The following is a 17,540-nucleotide window of genomic DNA, read 5'->3' on the forward strand; positions in this document are numbered from 1 at the left end:
AGCTTGCTAAAATATGCTGAAATTGCACCTACACAGTCTGATAACTACATTTGCAGCTGCTCAGAAACTTATGTGAGACTCTATTTATTGGCATATGAGCTCTATGAGGCTAAAGCAGAGGTAGGCAACCTATGGCATGCGTGCCGAAGGCGGCACGAGCTGATTTTCAGTGGCACTCACACTTCCCGGGTCCTGGCCACCGGTCCGGGGGGCTCTGCATTTTAATTTAATTTTAAATGAAGCTTCTTAAACATTTAAAAAACCTTATTTACTTTACATACAATAGTTTAGTTATATATTATAGGCTTATAGAAAGAGACCTTCTAAACATGTTAAAATGTGTTACCGACACGCGAAGCCTTAAATTAGAGTGAATAAATGAAGACTCGGCACACCACTTCTGAAAGGTTGCTGACCCCTGGGCTAAAGGATCTGCACTGATGTAATACAGCACAGCCACCAGTTAGACCAGGAATATTTTTTTTTCTAAAACAGTGGTCCCATAACTTCAAGTTATCAGGAGCGGCGTCAGAGTTTCTGGTGCCCTAGGCAGAATTCGGGGGGCAGCATTTTGTGCGCTCCCCACGGGGCACGCGGGAGCTTCCGGTTCCACTCCCGTTGCGCCGCCAAAGAAGGACGCTCCGCCGAAATGCTGCAGGCAACAGCAGCAGTCATTGAGCTGCTCAATTGCCTGCCGCTGTTTTCCGCGGCACGTCGGCAGAAGGTCCTTCTTTGGCGGCGCAACGGGAGCGGAAGCGGAAGCTCCCGTGCACCCCGTGGGGCATGCACAAAATGCCGCCCCCCCGAATCCTGGCGCCCTAGGCAACCACCTAGGGTCGCCTAATGGAAGCGCCGGCCCTGCAAGTTATTACTGAAAATATTATATTAAAAATACCAAAATTTAGGATAGAGCTCTTATTATTCTAAATTGCTTCAGGGGCTCCAACTGGTTCCCAAATCAGGGGAGATAAAGATGGCAAAAATCCACTTGATCTGAGGATTAAGATCATCATGTTTAGCATGTTTTCTTTTGTGTTCAATGTGAATTAGCATCATGCCACTTAGCCTCACTCATATTCTGCAAACATTTTCCATAGTAAATTGTCACATTTCTGTTTCCTACTGAGACACGTCACAGGAACATATATATGGCTGCAGGATCTCAACTCCAGATATGATGAACTTAATTTGTGTCAGTGTTCCAGTGGATTTAAGAATGAGTTTTAAGCATGCTCAAATTCTATCCCTCCTCTACAGTGCAAAACAATGAAACTGTCACATAAACAGCTAGCACTGAGCTTGCAAAATGTGGAAAGGACTTTATTGGCTTGGAATATTAGCTGATGTTGAACATGCATGACCATCACAGTATATATTTCTCATAATTCATATGGTTAGGTCTCACTAAACATTTTTGTAAAAGATGTCTGCTTTCCTTAGGAAAATTTTGATTTTATGTAAAAATCAAAATTGAAATATTTCAATCCAAAAACCAAAATAATTTTACCTTAGATATGCTGCTGCAGTGCCTCATAGGAGTTGCAGTTTGGTTGCCTCATGTCCCTATTTTTCTCCATGGGCAAGCTCCTCAGTTGAATTCCATCTCCCATGCTGAATTGTGACCAAGGGACTCCCAGGATGTATTGCCTTTTCTCACTGAGAGAGGAGATTGTGGTGCATCATGTGAGGTATCATACCCATGAGCCCAATCTATAGAAGAGAATGGGAGTATGAGGCATCTGAACTATAGTTCCCATGAGGCACCACAGTGGCATTTCCAAATTGGAATATTTTGGCTGTTGGTTTTTCACTGAAAAGTCAACATTTTTCTGCAGGGGAGGGGGCATTTTATGACCAGCTCCACATATGATATATTTGTATTATGAATATTTGGAATTTCATTCAGAGTTTAAAGCCTGTTTTGATCCTATCTATCCATATTGTAAATGTTCAAGAAACAAATTAGCCACCCTGTAGCCAAGATTACATCAAACTAGCATCCACTCTAGATCTAGACATCAGGCACTTGCATATAAGTATGCATTTAGGTGTTCTTTGATCCTGTTCAATAAGCCAAGTATGGCTATTTGTGTGTATATACCCAAACTACTCCAGCTCCACATACTGGAGAGGTATTATATAAAAATTGATGATGTTTTAGTGTGGCTGGTGGCTTTTTTTCTTTATCTCAAAAAATATAAGAAGATAGAAAATAAATTGTGCTTTCAAATGGAACATGGAATATTTTCTTGTTCAAATACATGGAAATACAGTATGCTTTCAAACCTGGTGGGTTCCTATTTGACTGTATTATAAGATGTTAAACTACTGTGGTTGTAAGAGATTTTTACCCACTTTCTCTCATTTTCCTCTCTAACAGCTTTTTCTGATTTGCTGCTTCCTTTTCTGTTTTTTTTTCCTTCCACAGTTGTCACTCCTTTTCCCCCCATCTTTTCAGTTTCTTCATCCTTTATCTGTTCTTTTTATTTCAGTTCTTTTTCTGGCTGCCTTTCTGTGTCTGTTTTGCTGCCACTCATTTTTCATTTTTACTTGCCATAGCCATTTGTCTTAGATAAAGAGGAAAAAAGGGGAGTTCTAAATTAAACTCCTAGACTATTTTTCAGTCTCTCCTCCTGTGCAATTTTTATCTCTTTCTCATTTTATTTCCAGCTGTAGAATCCTATATAAAACACTCCTCATCAGCTGTACCCAACTACCCAGATCTCAAGAGCACTACAACTGAGGCAAGCCTGAAACTGAAAAAACTCAAAAGCATATTGTGTGAGCTCAAAAACAGTTCTTAGAGTTAGTGGAAACATAGAATCCTTGTCATTTTCAAGACACTTCAATTGTAATATGGCACTATTTAGGATCCAGATGCCTCATGCAATGGATGAAGAGCACGCAGTTTGTGATGAGGGATCTGCACTTGCCCCTCTAGCATCCAAAGATGTGTGCATTATCCCTGATTGGTGGACAAAGTATTTTTTTCTGGGCAGCAGCCCATGCCTCAGCAGGAAGATGAAAGATGTCCAAATGTCAATGCTTCTGCTAGAAAGGTTTGAAGGGAACAACAGGGACACACTTTTAACACCCAGTGAACTGAACTGCAATAAATAGATTTTAGATGGTACAGAATTTAAATAATGACAGTTTGCTAAGAAACAGAGACCATTTTTAGAGGCACTTGGCAATCCTGCAATAATTTTGGCTTCAGTGGGGTTGTACCTGGGTAAATAAAGCAGAAGCCCTAACTTGAGACAAGTGGATACATTTGGCAAGTATTATCCCAGTCTTGGAATAATTTTCCCATCATGCTAGCCAATGAAGCATAGTAGAACGCTTTGATTCACATCTTTGAGGAACAAATTCTCAGATCTGTTCAGCTGTCTCCTGCCATGAACCCCTGTAATCACCAGCAGAGGAACTCAGCAGAAGACATTTCTCCCCTCTCCTGTGGAAGAAATTCTCAGACTTACTCTGCTCCATCACAACCAGCGACCTCCTATTACTACTCCCTGCCCCTCAACTTGTGTGTGACATCACTAGAGAATAAAATTCTGGTAGCCAGGGGAGACAATGAAAAGACACTTGAGGCATCCTCCCCTCTCACACATACATACACGATTGCCACTTAGCATACACGCACCATGTCATGTCTTCCCCAACCCATTCTAGCATATTTTTACACCAGAGCCACTCTTACAATGACTATTAAGTAAATGCCCTGGACAAAAGTATGATATGACATTCAGAACCTTGGAATTTGACTATCCAGAGGCAGAGTTCTTTAAGGGACATGGGACAAAAATATCCTCTACCTGCCAAACCCAAACTATTCCTGGGGATGGAAAACATCACCAAGATGTTTCCTTTTTTGTAGCCAAACAATTTATTAACTACATCTTGACACAAAGATCTGGTCATAAATTGGGCATAAATTTGGATAGGAACATATCACTGTGTAAATAAATAGAACTGCTACTGAGAGTTATTGACTTCAATTCACTTTACACAGGTCATGGGTACATACACAGTGAACTGCTCCGAAAGATACTAATTAACATCTTTCCAGTTGTTCAGAATGAAATCACTTTCTGGAACATTTCACAGCAGTTATAAGTCTAATAAGATACAAAATACTGAGGATTCTTGGAATGTTTTCAAGGCTTAACACAAAACACTTTCTCTTACCTAGATTACAATCATCTGAGATATTTTAAAATGGGGTTTTGAATTGTACTTCTTCAACTTCCCTTTTAATGATATGAGGATTTTCTATTTTAAACTTGAGGGAGGAAGAAGGATTCTAGCAGGGATTCCTGTATCCAATTCTTATCTATCTCTTTTATTATCATTATATTATATGGCTGGAAAACACCTCTGTGAGTCTTTGTGTATCCATTTTCTTTCTTTGCTCTGTCATTATTTCTATTAAGAAATATCAGTAAAGAGAATTGAAAAATAAGAAAAAGATTGGAATGACTCCTTGGTGATATGTTAAGATTAATTGATGGTGCTTCTTTACCAGCTCTAAGTGGGAAGGATGGCCTGTACAATACCACAATGATTTGGTTAAAAGAGGCTCTTGTCTTCTAAAGAGAAACACTGAAAATATCAAAGGTGGGCAAGTGCTTGAAGATGTGGTGCCCACTTCAACTCTAAAATGACTTTAAATTCCTCAGCACATATAAAGAGAACTTGAATGTAAACTTCAATTTTTTTATAAATTCTTGTCTGATCTTATGATCTTGAAATCTCAGCAAACAGTTTTAGACAAAAAAATTTCATTGAGAGTCTCATTAGCTGAAAGTTAATAGTGTGTCACTATCAAGTGTGGTGGTGGTACACACATGATAGTTGGAATCTGAAGGCTTTTGATGTTGAATAAAAAACATTGAACTTTTAAGACTAAAAGAGCTGACTAAAGTTTTGATATTGGAATCCCAGTAAAACTTTGTACAGGAATTAGTGCCTAATCTGCAATGGGTTGGAAAGAAATGCTCTTTAGAATAAATAACTGTAATCGAGAGACTTCTGTCTCCTCTTTGGACAATATTTAGTTGAAATATCGACAGCAGCTGGAACAATTTTCTTCTCTGCACAAAAAAATTAAGTTACAAAGGAGAGGGCCCTTTCTGGTACTCAACCTTCCAATAGCAATTGGCACCATGGACAGCTCCATCTGCCACCTGTCTACAGGGGGACATCCCCACTTGGGTTAGGGTACGTCTACACTACGGGATAATTCCGATTTTACATTAACCGGTTTTATAAAACAGATTGTATAAAGTCGAGTGCATTCGGCCACACTAAGCACATTAATTCGGCGGTGTGCGTCCATGGTCCGAGGCTAGCGTCGATTTCCGGAGCGTTGCACTGTGGGTAACTATTCCGTAACTATCCCATAGTTCCCGCAGTCTCCCCCGCCCCTTAGAATTCTGGGTTGAGAGCCCAGTGGCTGATGGGACAAAAAACATTGTCGCAGGTGGTTCTGGGTAAATGTCATCAGTCATTCCTTCCTCCAGGAAAGCAACAGCAGACAATCATTTCGCGCCCTTTTTCCCTGGATTGTCCTGGCAGATGCCATAGCATGGCAACCATGGAGCCCATTCAGCTTTTTTTTTTTTACAGTCACCGTATGTGTACTGGATGCCGCAGACAGAGGCGATACTCCAGCGCTACACAGCAGCATTCATTTGCTTTTGCATGATGGCAGAGATGGTTACTAGTCGTTCCGTACTGTCTGCTGCCAGGGTAATTTGGCAATGAGATGACGGTTATCTCTCCCTCTGTGCTGTCTGCTGCTATCATGGGTGCCCCTGGCTGAGGTCGGCCGGGGGCGCAAAAGCAAAACTGGGAATGACTCCCCGAATCAATCCCTCCTTTATGGTTTCTAAAAATAGAGTCAGTCCTGCCTAGAATTTGGGGCAAGTGTACTAGAGAACTAGTGTATCAGAGAGTACAGCTCCTCCGTGTCAGATCCCGCAGAAATGATGAGCTACATGCCATTCACGGGGGGTGCCCCTGCAACAACCCCACCTGTTGCTTCCCTCCTCCCCAAACCTTCCTGGGCTACCGTGGCAGTGTCCGCCCCATTTGTGTCATGACGTTATAAAGAATGCAGGAATAAGAAACAGTGACTTGTTAGTGAGATAAAATGAAGGGGAAGCAGCCTTCCCGTGCTATGACAGTCCAGACAGGACATTAAGCGGTGCAGGGGAGAGGAGCCCAGCATCCCGCTGCTATGATAGTCCAGGCAGTACAGAATCTTTTCTTTACACCAGAAAGGGAGGGGGCTGATGGAGCTCAGCCCCCCGTGGCTATGATGAAGACGGTTACCAGCCGTTCTGTCCCATCTACTGGGAATGACCAGGAATCATTCCTATTTTTACCCAGGCGCCCCTGAGGCCAGCCAGGGGTATTCAGCAGTTATAAAGCATGTACCGTCTGCCACCAGGGAGGGGAGAGGAGCGGATACTGCTCTTCACTGCTACAGCATCGCGTCTATCAGCAGCATTCAGTAGACGTAGGGTGACATTGAAAAAAGTCAAGAAACGATTTCTTTCCCTTTTCTTTCACGTGGGGGGGGGGAGGGAGTAAATTGACGAGCTATTCCCTGAACCACGCCGGACAATGTGTTTGATCCTACAGGCATTGGGAGCTCAGCCAAGAATGCAAATACTTTTCGGAGACTGCTGTGGACTGTGGGATAGCTGGAGTCCTCAGTACCCCCTCCCTCCCTCCATGAGCGTCTGTCTGAGTCTCTGGCTTCCCATTACGCTTGTCACACAGCACTGTGTAGCCTGTAGATTTTTTTTTCAAATGCTTTGGCATTTCGTCTTCTGTAATGGAGCTCTGATAGAACAGATTTGTTTCTCCATACAGCGATCAGATTCAGTATCTCCCGTACGGTCCATGCTGGAGCTCTTTTTGGATTTGGGACTGCATTGCCACCCGTGCTGATCAGAGCTCCACGCTGGGCAAACAGGAAATGAAAATCAAAATTTCGCGGGGCTTTTCCTGTTTACCTGGCCACTGCATCCGAGCTGAGATTGCTGTCCAGAGTGGTCACTGTAGTGCACTGTGGGATACCGCCCGGAGGCCAATACCGTCGATTTGCGGCCACACTAACCCTAATCTGATATGGTAAAACCGATTTTAGCGCTACTCCTCTCATTGGGGAGGAGTACAGAAACCGATATAAAGAGCCCTTTATATCGATATAAAGGGCCTCGTAGTGTGAACGGGTACAGCGTTAAATTGGTTTAACACTGCTAAAATCGGTTTAAACGTGTAGTGTAGCCCAGGCCTTAGTTAAATCCCTGTATTCCAAAGTGAATTAAGCTAAATCAAATTAAGGCAACTTTAATTCAGAATGAGGGTTTTCACACAGCAGTTTAATGCGGTTTAACTAATCAACTTAAAATACCCATCTTTAGTTAATTCATATTAATTTTCTATGATGTCACCATGTAAACAGCCTTTATTTTTCACAGCAACAATATGTGGGAGAACAGTGTGCAGAAGAAGGGTAAAACATGGCCCTAAATTTCTAACAGATATTTCAATCCAATGTTAGTTTTGTTAGGTCCTCTTCAGGGACCGTTACCTTATTGTGCTGAAGGGGATTGCCTGTTCCAGTGATCTCAAACTATGTTGTCAGGAGCTTCATGCTCCTGGTAAGGTCTTCCAAGGCAAACAGGTCTGAGGGGAGGTCCCAGACAAAACATGGTCCAATCCCCCAAATCCTCAACAGTGGATCAGGTGGAAAAGGATCTTCGGATCTCAGTAGCTGTGAAAGCAGATGAAAGCTGCAACAAGTTGGAGATCTCCAGTTGTCTCAGACTTTCCCTGAAACTGGGCCCCAGAACTCCAACTTGTCATGATTGTGTGGTTGCTGTAGGCACACTAGCTTCCCCACATTAAAAGAAATCATGTGCAGGCTTCTACCTTGGGAAATAACATCTTTCCAGCCTTCCAAGTTCTGTGGCGATGGACTAGTGGTGATGGGGACAGGATTAGTAAATCTGGCAGTTTAGCCACGAATCTGCAGGTAGGTGGTGGTAGCTATATGGTCATCTGGCACCTGAACTAAGATGGGTGCAATTTGGCAGCTACTATCACAACTGAGCAGTCCTCTTCAGGATCCCCCCTGCTCACCCCACATGGGGAGAGGGCTAGAAAAGGTGCCCTAAATCTAGGCTGTTTCACCCACTCCTGGCTGGATTACTGCATCCAGTGGGATCACTCTGCCTGCAGTCAAAGCTATAAAAACACAGTGACTTTTGCTAGATGCAATGTTCACCCCCTGATGTATAACAAATATAATGTATGACTGGAAAGAAGAACTGCTATCATTGCCAGGGAGCTTGCAAGATATAACATCGACGTCGCTGTCCTTAGTGAGACAAGGTGCCCAGATGAACGTCAACTGAGAGAAGAAGGTGAAGGCTACATCTTTTTCTGGAAAGGGAAATCTGCAGAGGGCCAGGCGCATTCATGGTGTCAGTTTTGCAATTAGGAATAAGTTTGTCAGTCAGTTTGCAGAATTTCCTATAGGAATCAATGAATGTCATATGATTCTTCATCTTTTAAGCTCAGCAATTACCAGTCTACTGCTGTCATCAGTGCATATGCCTCAACACTCGATGCTGTTGAAGATATCAAGGAACAATTCTATACAGATCTTGATACAGTCTTGACCAACATTCCCAAGAAGGAGAAGATCATTCGCCTTGGAGGCAAGCGTGAGTCAGATCTCTGGAATGGCTCTATCGGAAAAGGACTAGGAAAGGCCAACTTCAGTGGCATCCTCCTCCTGAGCATGTATGTAGAACATGGCCTGGCCTGGTCATCACAAACACCCTCGTTAGACAAAGTGAGAAGTATAAGACCACCTGGAGACACCCTCACTCCAGGCATTTGCACCTTCTTGACAATGTTATTGTTAGAGCCTGAGATTGGAAGGATGTCCGCATCACGAGGGCCATGCATGGAACCGATTACTGTTGGACAGACCATTGCCTTGTTAGATCTATCATGAATTTCCAGATTGCCTCAAGGCATTCCAACCAGGCAAAATCAGTACAAAAGAAATTCAACATCCAGTCCCTTGAAGATATAGTGACTTGGGAGAAACTTCAGCAGTGTCTCCAAGAGAGGTTCACTGCTATGCCTATAGCTGATGATGATAATGAAAATTTCTGGAAAGGATTAGAGACTGCCATTCTCTTGGCATGTGCTGAGTTCATCGGCTATGTCACCCGCCATCACCAAGATTGATTTCATGAGAATGATGCTGAGATTCAGGGCCTGCTTGACCAGAAAAGAAAAGCTCATTGCTATGGCAAAATGACATATTACACCAGCAGAAGGAAGAGTCATACAAGCAACTCAAGGCTGAATCCCAAAGGAAAATCCATGACATCAAAAATAAACGGTAGTGATAAAAGGCCAAGGAGATTGAGCTTGACGCTGATAAACATGACATGAGGAGCAGTACAGGCAGTACAGACCATTTACGGTCCATGTTCCCATGGTCCCACACCACTCTGAGCCCAAGATGGGTCGACATATTTTAAGGACAGCAAAGCCATCAAAGCCAGATGGAAGGAGCATATTGAGTTACTCCTGAATCACGAGTCAACTGTCTCTGATGCCACTATTGAATCTATACCTCAATGACATGAAAGAGAATCTCTTGCTGACCTCCCCGCCCTCAAAGAAGTAACACAAGCCATTATGCAAACCAAGAACAACAAGGCAGCAGGACCAGATGGCATACCAGCTGAAGTCTACAAGTTTGGAGGTAAAGAACTGGTAAGTAAGCTCCACAAACTTTTTCTTCATATCTGGTATAATGAGAAGATTCCAGAAGACTTGAGAAATGCCCAACATTGTTTCAATCTTTAAGAAAGGAGATATATCAGAGTGTGGAAATTATTGAGGCATTGCCTTGCTGTCTACAGCAGGAAAAATTTTTGCCTTTATCCTCTTAAACCAATTACTTCTCCTTGCTGAGGAAATATTGCCAGAATCTCAGTGCGGTTTTAGACCATCCCACGGGACAACTGACGTGATCTTTGTTGCTTGCCAAATCCTGAATAAGTCTCAGGAGCAAAATCTGTGCATGGCCTTCATTGATTTGACTAAGGTCTTCGACTCAGTCAATCACAAACCCCTATGTAAGGTCCTGGCCAGATTTGGCTGCCCTCCAAAATTTATTAAGGTCCTAATGCTTCTCCATGATCAGATGAATGCCACTGTTCTCTGTCGTGGCCCTGAGACTGACTTTCATCATCAAACGTGGGGTTAAGCAAGGATGCATTATTGCCCCAACCCTGTTATCCATCTATTTAGCAATCATTTTGGTCCTCGTTAAAGATCTCCTCCCCAGTGGAGTTGTCATTCAATACAGAATGGATGGATGGCTTTTTAATCTTCGGCATCTCCGCTTGAAATCTGAAGTCCTCAGGGTATCCATTACTGATCTTCAGTATGCTGATGACTGTGCTCTCCTTGCACACATTGAGAATGATCTTCAGTCTACACTGGATTTTTTTGCACAAGCTTATCGAAGCCTAGGACTCTCACTCAATATTGAGAACACTAAAGTGCTCTGTAAGCCTGCTTCATGCCTTGCACATGCCACACCACAAATCACCATCAAGGGAGAGACTTTGGAGACAGTCAAGCACTTCTGCTACCTCGGTAGCCAACTTTCTCAAAATGCAAAAATTGACAGTGAGATCCATCACAGGATCTACTGTGCAAGTGTTTCCTCTGCAAAATTGCTCTGATGCGTTTTCACAGACCATGACCCATGGCAGGACATCAAGATCCAGGTCTACAAGACAATTGTTATTCCTACACTCCTTTATGGATGCAAAACCTGGGTTACCTATTGACAGCACTTCAGGAGTCTGGAGAGGTACCACCAACGATGCCTCCCATAGGTGCAGGAACTAGGGACGCGGGGGGTGCTGCAGAACCCCCAGATTTTACACAGGGTTCTGCTCCCAGGCCCACGTGCGGGGTCCCAGCCCCATGCCTGGGGCTCTGCTTCTGGACCCCAACACGGGGTCCCAGCTGCAGACCTCGCACCCAGGGCTCCCCCTGACCCTGCATGCAGGAGCCTGGCTTCCGTCCCACACCTGGAGCTCTGCTCCTGGCCCCACACGCAGGGTTCTGGCTGCCACCTCACACCTGGGGCTCTGCTCCTGGTCCCGCCCATGGGGTCCCAGCCCTGTACATGGGGCTCTACTCCCAGACATGCATACGGGGTCCTGGCTGCCACCCCATGCCGGGGCTCCACTCTAGGCCCCGCTCGCAGGGTCCTGGCCCCACGTGTGGGGTCCCAGCTGCTGGCCCTGCACCCACCCCCAACTTTGGCTCCCTTAGCCCTTCTGGGTCCCCCCTCCTATAGACATGGTCCTGCTCCTGGCCCCAGCTTGGGGGGATGGATGGACAGGGGTAAGGGGGCTGGCTTTCAGCAACCCCACTAGTAAAAGTGTTCCAGTGCCACTGATACCTCCGGAAGATCCTTCGCATCAAGTGGAAAGATCGCTGCACTAATGCCAGCCCCCTCACTGAAGTGAATGTCATCAGCATTGAAGAAATGATCCTCATTCACCAACTCCGCTGGGCTGGACATTGTGTGCGGATGCCAGACTTTTGCCTCCCAAAACAAGTCCTCTAGTCTCAGCTTACCCATGCTCATAGATCCTGTGGTGGCAGAGGAAACACTACAAAGACACACTGAAAGCGTATCTCAAGAAAAGTGATGTGGATGGACATCACAAGCTGGGAGGAGCAAGCCATCAACCGACCCCAATGTGCCACATCCTCCATCAGGTAGTAGCTCGCTTTGAGGAAAAGCACCTTGCCTGCAAAACTGAAAAGAGAGAGAAAAGGAAGGAAAAAGAAACAACTTTTTCCCAGCAAGCATCTGGCCTGCCAGGAAATGTCTATACCTACTGCGGGTGGATCTGTCATCTCAGAACACATAGTAAATCTGTTGTAGAGATCATCCTTGAATCAAGGGATCGCTGATGATGATGACTAAATTGGTATTTCCAAAATAAACAGTTCCTGTCAGTCACTCCAGTGTGTTGTCAATGGTACTTATTAATTTAGAGTGGCAAGTGGAAGATCAGAATTGTCTACTAAAACCTTTTAGCCAAACTCTGTCTTCATTTTGAGTTGCTCCTTCTTTCTGAGACTAGGATTTGGCCCTCTGGAGGAAAATATACTTTTTAATATATACTCTTCCAAAGTTACTATTACTAAAGGGGTAAGAAAAAATAGGAGCAAACAGAATCAATTAAAAATGAAGTACAATTGCATAATTTGTATATACAACTTGTCAAAGCTTCAAGACCAGACAATACTACATAGATGTAACATGTTAGGTTTGGGATACCTGTAATAAAACAGCGACAACATACATAAATAGGAAGAGGAAGGGAGGAATGGACCGGGGGAAAGTGGAAAGAGAAGAGGTTAGGTGGAATGGAGGTGTGGTATTCTTTGAGCCATCTCAATCTTTTTTATTCAAATATATCTAGAAACAGGATCCGAATTTCTTTGGATTTATATCATTGATCCTTACAACAATAAGCTATTATTTCTTTGGCTGCTAACTCTGGAGGTTTGAATTCCACTTCTCAACAAAAATGATTAGAGTGCTGGAGCACATGATTTATGAGGAGAAGCTAAGGGAACTGGGATTATTTAGTCTGCAAAAGAGAAGAATGAAGGGGGATTTGATAACTGCTTTCAACTACCTGAAAGGGGGTTCCAAAGAGGATGGAGCTAGGCTGTTTTCAGTGGTACGGGATGACAGAACAAGGAGTAATGGTCTCAAGTTGCAGTGGGGGAGGTTTAGGTTAGATATTAGGAAAAACTTTTTCACTAGGAGGGTGGTGAAGCACTGGAATGGGTTACCTAGGGAGGTGGTGGAATCTCCTTCCTTAGAGGTTTTTAAGGCCTGGCTTGACAAAGTCCCTGGCTGGGGTGATATTGTTGAGGATTGGTCCTGCTTTGAGCAGGGTGTTGGACTAGATGACCTCCTTCCAACACTGATATTCTATGATTCTATTCTGGCCATAAGTCTACTCTTCTATTTTTGTAAAATTATGTGCTTATTGATCATTGCAGCCCAAAAAATGTGTTTGTAAAGTTAGCTTGATTGTGGAAAACAGTGAAGAACTACAGCAGCTGTTCTTAAAAACTTCAGTCTGACTTTGCCTCTCAGTTACCCATTATTAAAAAAAATTAAATCAAACTAAATGAAGCAGTAATCTATAGTGAGCTGCAATATGTCAACTTAAGTGAATTAAGGTTCCTGAAAATTCATCCTAAGGTAGGATGTACAGTCAGAGAGGGAGCTGGAATGAGAAACAGATACGAACATTCTAAACAAAAGGGAGTTTGTTCACTAACAGCTGTGATTATGTATTTCTATGTATTTTATTTAGTTGTGTTCACATACTGTTGCTGACATTGTTTCCTTCCTTGCAGAGTCGAATGGCAGAAAGTCTACGTCTCTTTGACTCCATTTGCAACAACAACTGGTTTATCAACACTTCCCTCATCCTCTTTCTGAATAAGAAAGATCTTCTGGCAGAAAAAATCCGGCGCATCCCGCTAACTGTCTGCTTTCCTGAGTACAAGGGCCAAAACACTTACGAGGAGGCAGCAGTCTACATCCAACGCCAATTTGAGGACTTGAATCGCAACAAGGAGACCAAGGAGATTTACTCGCACTTCACCTGTGCTACTGATACCAGTAATATCCAATTTGTCTTTGATGCGGTGACAGATGTCATCATTCAGAACAATCTCAAATATATAGGCCTCTGCTAAAAATCCATGGGCATCAATCTGTTTTCCTGAGGTGACACAAAAGGGGCTTACCACCTCCATTTGTGGTGGATACAATGGGGCAGTACTTTGAAGCCCAAGGAGAGGAAGGGGGAAAGCTGAATTATGTTCACAGCCCCCCACATCCCTCTTATCCTTGCCACAAACATTTTTTTCAAAAATACATGTTTTGCAGGGTGCAAAGGCTCCAAAAAAAAGTTGAGGTGTAACTGTGTGGAAATGTTATCACCACAATCACCACTGGCTCATTCTGTTTGTTTCATTTCATTTTCCTCAGATGGCAGAGCTACCATATTCTATGTAAGAAATAATATGTCATCCAACTGTCCTAAAAACCATTTTACTGCGAGGAAGATGCAGAACTGTTGAATGGGAGATGGGCCTACCTTGCAGAGTTTTCTTCTAGGAGAAAAGGCAACAGAACAGGAGAATTTCAGTAAAGCCTTCCTTACAGCTGTACAGAAGGAACATGTATCCACCATACTGGCACACACACACACATACAGTATATACACACACATCATGTATAGAGATGCACACAACTCGAAGCATATACTGTTTACACACTTCTGCTCTGCTTCATTATGTGTAGGACATAATGAAGGACACCCTTCCTGTTAAAGGAATTGTTGGTACAGAACTGTTCTATGATTTCTAGCCTGACCTTTAGCCCTTTCTTCAAAGCTTCAAAATATGCAGCAAAAGTACATGAATGAAATAACTAATTAAAACTAGGCCAAATCAAGGTCAGTGTTTCTTCTATTGGTGAGGAATTTTATACATCGAGAGTCTTCTTTACATCTTTTTTTGCCAAATCTTGTGGTGTTTCACAGAAACAAGCAAACAAACAACCCTGAAAGTCGAAAAAAGCGGTGTTCGTTTTTTTAACACAGACACACACAAAAAAAATTAAAAAATCACAAGGTAATTTTTTAAACTATTGTTTTAGTGTCTGGATTGCTGAGTGTGAAAGTTGCCAATGGATAATTCTGCTCCATTGCTCCAAAGAAATTCTGGGAAATATGGTGATATTGTAACAGCCTTCCCAGGGAGTTGGAGCCAATGAGACTGTGTATTATATAGCCTCTAAAGTCTTTTTTGTTGTTTTTTATTTTAAAAATGTGATGTATTATTAGAAGGTTAACAGATGAGCGATATGAACAACTAAATGTCTTGATATTTGAATTTAATAATTTAAATTATTTGCAGTTTAGTGAAATTAAAGAAACAGAAGAGATGCATTCCTCAGTTCCAGGTTTCATCTCGTACAGAAATACTACTGGATATAGTACTGTTTCAGTGAAATTATGGCATATTTGAATGTCAGACGAGCTCTGTGGGACTATACTGGAAAATCTCACATGGATCAAATGGGCCTAAATCTCTGGTCATTTGATTCTTTCCCTCCCCCCTCCATAGAAAAGACTTCTTACAGACTTCAGTGTAAAGTCAATGTGTAAATATACATTCAAGAATTGTAAAGCACATTTACACACACTATGGAAAATCTCCTCCCTTCCTTTGTTCCCCACATGTACCAAGATTAGTGTGAGAATTCTCAGCCAAGGGCTCTAAGCAATTTAAAAGAAAAAAAGTTAATTATACCATCAAAGTTAAAGGTTGTCCACATTAAGAAAATAAATAATCTGAATGATACTGAACTGGTCCACAGTGTGTTCATTTATTGGTATTACAATTTAATAGTTTGCACAATTGAATTGTTTCTAAATCTTTTTGCCAGGCTGCAGAATTTTGTTCATTTGCTACAAACCTCTTTTCACGGTTCATCGACCAAGATTAAGGATAATCTTAGTGTACAGCAAAAATTGTATCTAAAGCCTCAAATTAGTTCATAGAGGATGTTTCTCCCTCTGATGAAACCACCACAAAATTCAGTATGATTCCTCAGAAGAGGGCCAGTAGTAACTCTAGGAAGGGTAGTGCAGTTCAAGATTGAGATGGAGTTCTGTGGAAGAAACTTCCATGACACCTATCTGCATTCCCTGGCTGTAGGTCAGGGGTAGGCAACCTATGGCACGTGTGCCGAAGGCAGTACACAAGCTGATTTTCAGTGGCACTCACACTGCCCGGGTCCTGGCCACCGGTCCAGGGGGGCTCTGCATTTTAATTTAATTTTAAATGAAGCTTCTTAAACATTTAAAAAACTTTATTTACTTTACATACAACAATAGTTTAGTTATATATTATAGACTTATAGAAAGAGACCTTCTAAAAACGTTAAAATGTATTACTGGCATGAGAAACCTTAAATTAGAGTGAATAAATGAAGACTTGGCACGCCACCTGTGAAAGGCTGCTGACCCCTGCTCTAGGTGGTGCTTTCAAAATCCCCATGTTCAGCAATATGTTTCTATATATAGGTATGTATATAGCGAAGATTTTTAAAAATTCATGCCTAAAATTAGGCCTATAAATCCATACTTATGTGCCTGAAGAAGTGGCCTGATTTTTCAAAAGTGCTGAGCTCTCAGCAATTCTCACTGATATCAACAGGAGCTGCTGGTTGCCTAATACATTTGAAAATCAGGCTATTTATTTAGGGATATCAATATGGATTTAAGAGCATTCATTTTTCAAAATGCTGGCCATATATGGTGGATTTTTCAAAGAAGCCCAGGTGATTTAGTCACAAAAGTCCCATTAAAATTTTCTAAAAATTTCCCTTAGGCTTTTTGGCAATCTCATCCATCTACAATAACACAAACAAAGGTAACAAGGCACACTCCACTCACTGAAAACCATAAAAGTATGGAAGGAAGAAGTTAAGGGATGTCTTCAAGATTCATTGCCGCATTCAAATCACCTACAATGGTGTCAATAACATACTCTTACATTTTACAAAACATTCACTTCTACTTCCAACAGTTACCAAAAAACAATAAATACCACTCCTTCACCTAGACTGCACTCTAATGCAAAACTGTATCTCCAACTTCATGCACTTTTGTGTCAAGAACGTGGCACCCCTGGCTGTCACACATTCCACATGAGTAACATTATTCTATCTTAGTACTGCAGAGGTTGTCATTAAGGTTTTGCTGTCACTCTTTTGGTATGAATGTATGAGCGTATAAATGAACAGACAAAGGTTCTGACGCTAACTCCCACCTGCTAAACTGTTTTCAGGGAAAACAGCACAGAAGTGAAATAGTGGTAATTGATTTCCTTAACTCACAAAGGTAAACAGTCCAGTGTTAGAGAGGAAAAACTTCCTAGATACATGGGCCCAATCTATAATGTGCTCATTCAAAGAATAAAGAGTTTTTAGCTCTGAAGGATTCAAAGCTTGGAGCCCAGAGCAAAAAGAGCAACATAATCAGCTACTGTGCTGCTGACCAACAAACAATACAAACCAGTAATGGGATCTGAAGGCACAACAGCTGCTGCAGTTCTAGCAGCATGTCAGTCTGGTATGAAGCTTTTCCTTCTTCCTTTCTCCAGTCTTTAAAGATATTGGAAAGATTAGTCACTGGAAAGATCTTAGATAAAGAACATCCTTGGAAGTAAAGTCTGGGTTGACTTGCAGTGTTTCAGCCTTGTTTATCACATTTAAGATCAGCTGTGGAAATAATAATTTCACTGCACACTTCTTTCTTATTCTCAGTGCTTGGGGGAATTTGAAGCCTTTTGAT

The 17,540-nt window shown here is 42.4% G+C and overlaps 2 protein-coding genes across 2 annotated transcripts in view; one reads left to right on the forward strand and one right to left on the reverse strand.

Moving 5' to 3' along the window:
- GNAZ (G protein subunit alpha z) overlaps nucleotides 1-15,543 on the forward strand; it is a 133,781-nt gene extending 118,238 nt beyond the window's left edge. The window contains exon 3 of the mRNA XM_050924513.1: nucleotides 13,525-15,543. Within this exon, the coding sequence (XP_050780470.1) occupies nucleotides 13,525-13,869 (345 nt within the window). The 3' untranslated portion in view covers nucleotides 13,870-15,543. The remainder of the gene's footprint in view (nucleotides 1-13,524) is intronic.
- RSPH14 (radial spoke head 14 homolog) overlaps nucleotides 1-17,540 on the reverse strand; it is a 187,135-nt gene that overhangs the window by 149,412 nt on the left and 20,183 nt on the right. The window lies entirely within an intron of this gene.

This window comes from Gopherus flavomarginatus, chromosome 15 (genome assembly GCF_025201925.1).
Source record: "Gopherus flavomarginatus isolate rGopFla2 chromosome 15, rGopFla2.mat.asm, whole genome shotgun sequence".
Taxonomy (NCBI): Eukaryota; Metazoa; Chordata; order Testudines; family Testudinidae; genus Gopherus; species Gopherus flavomarginatus.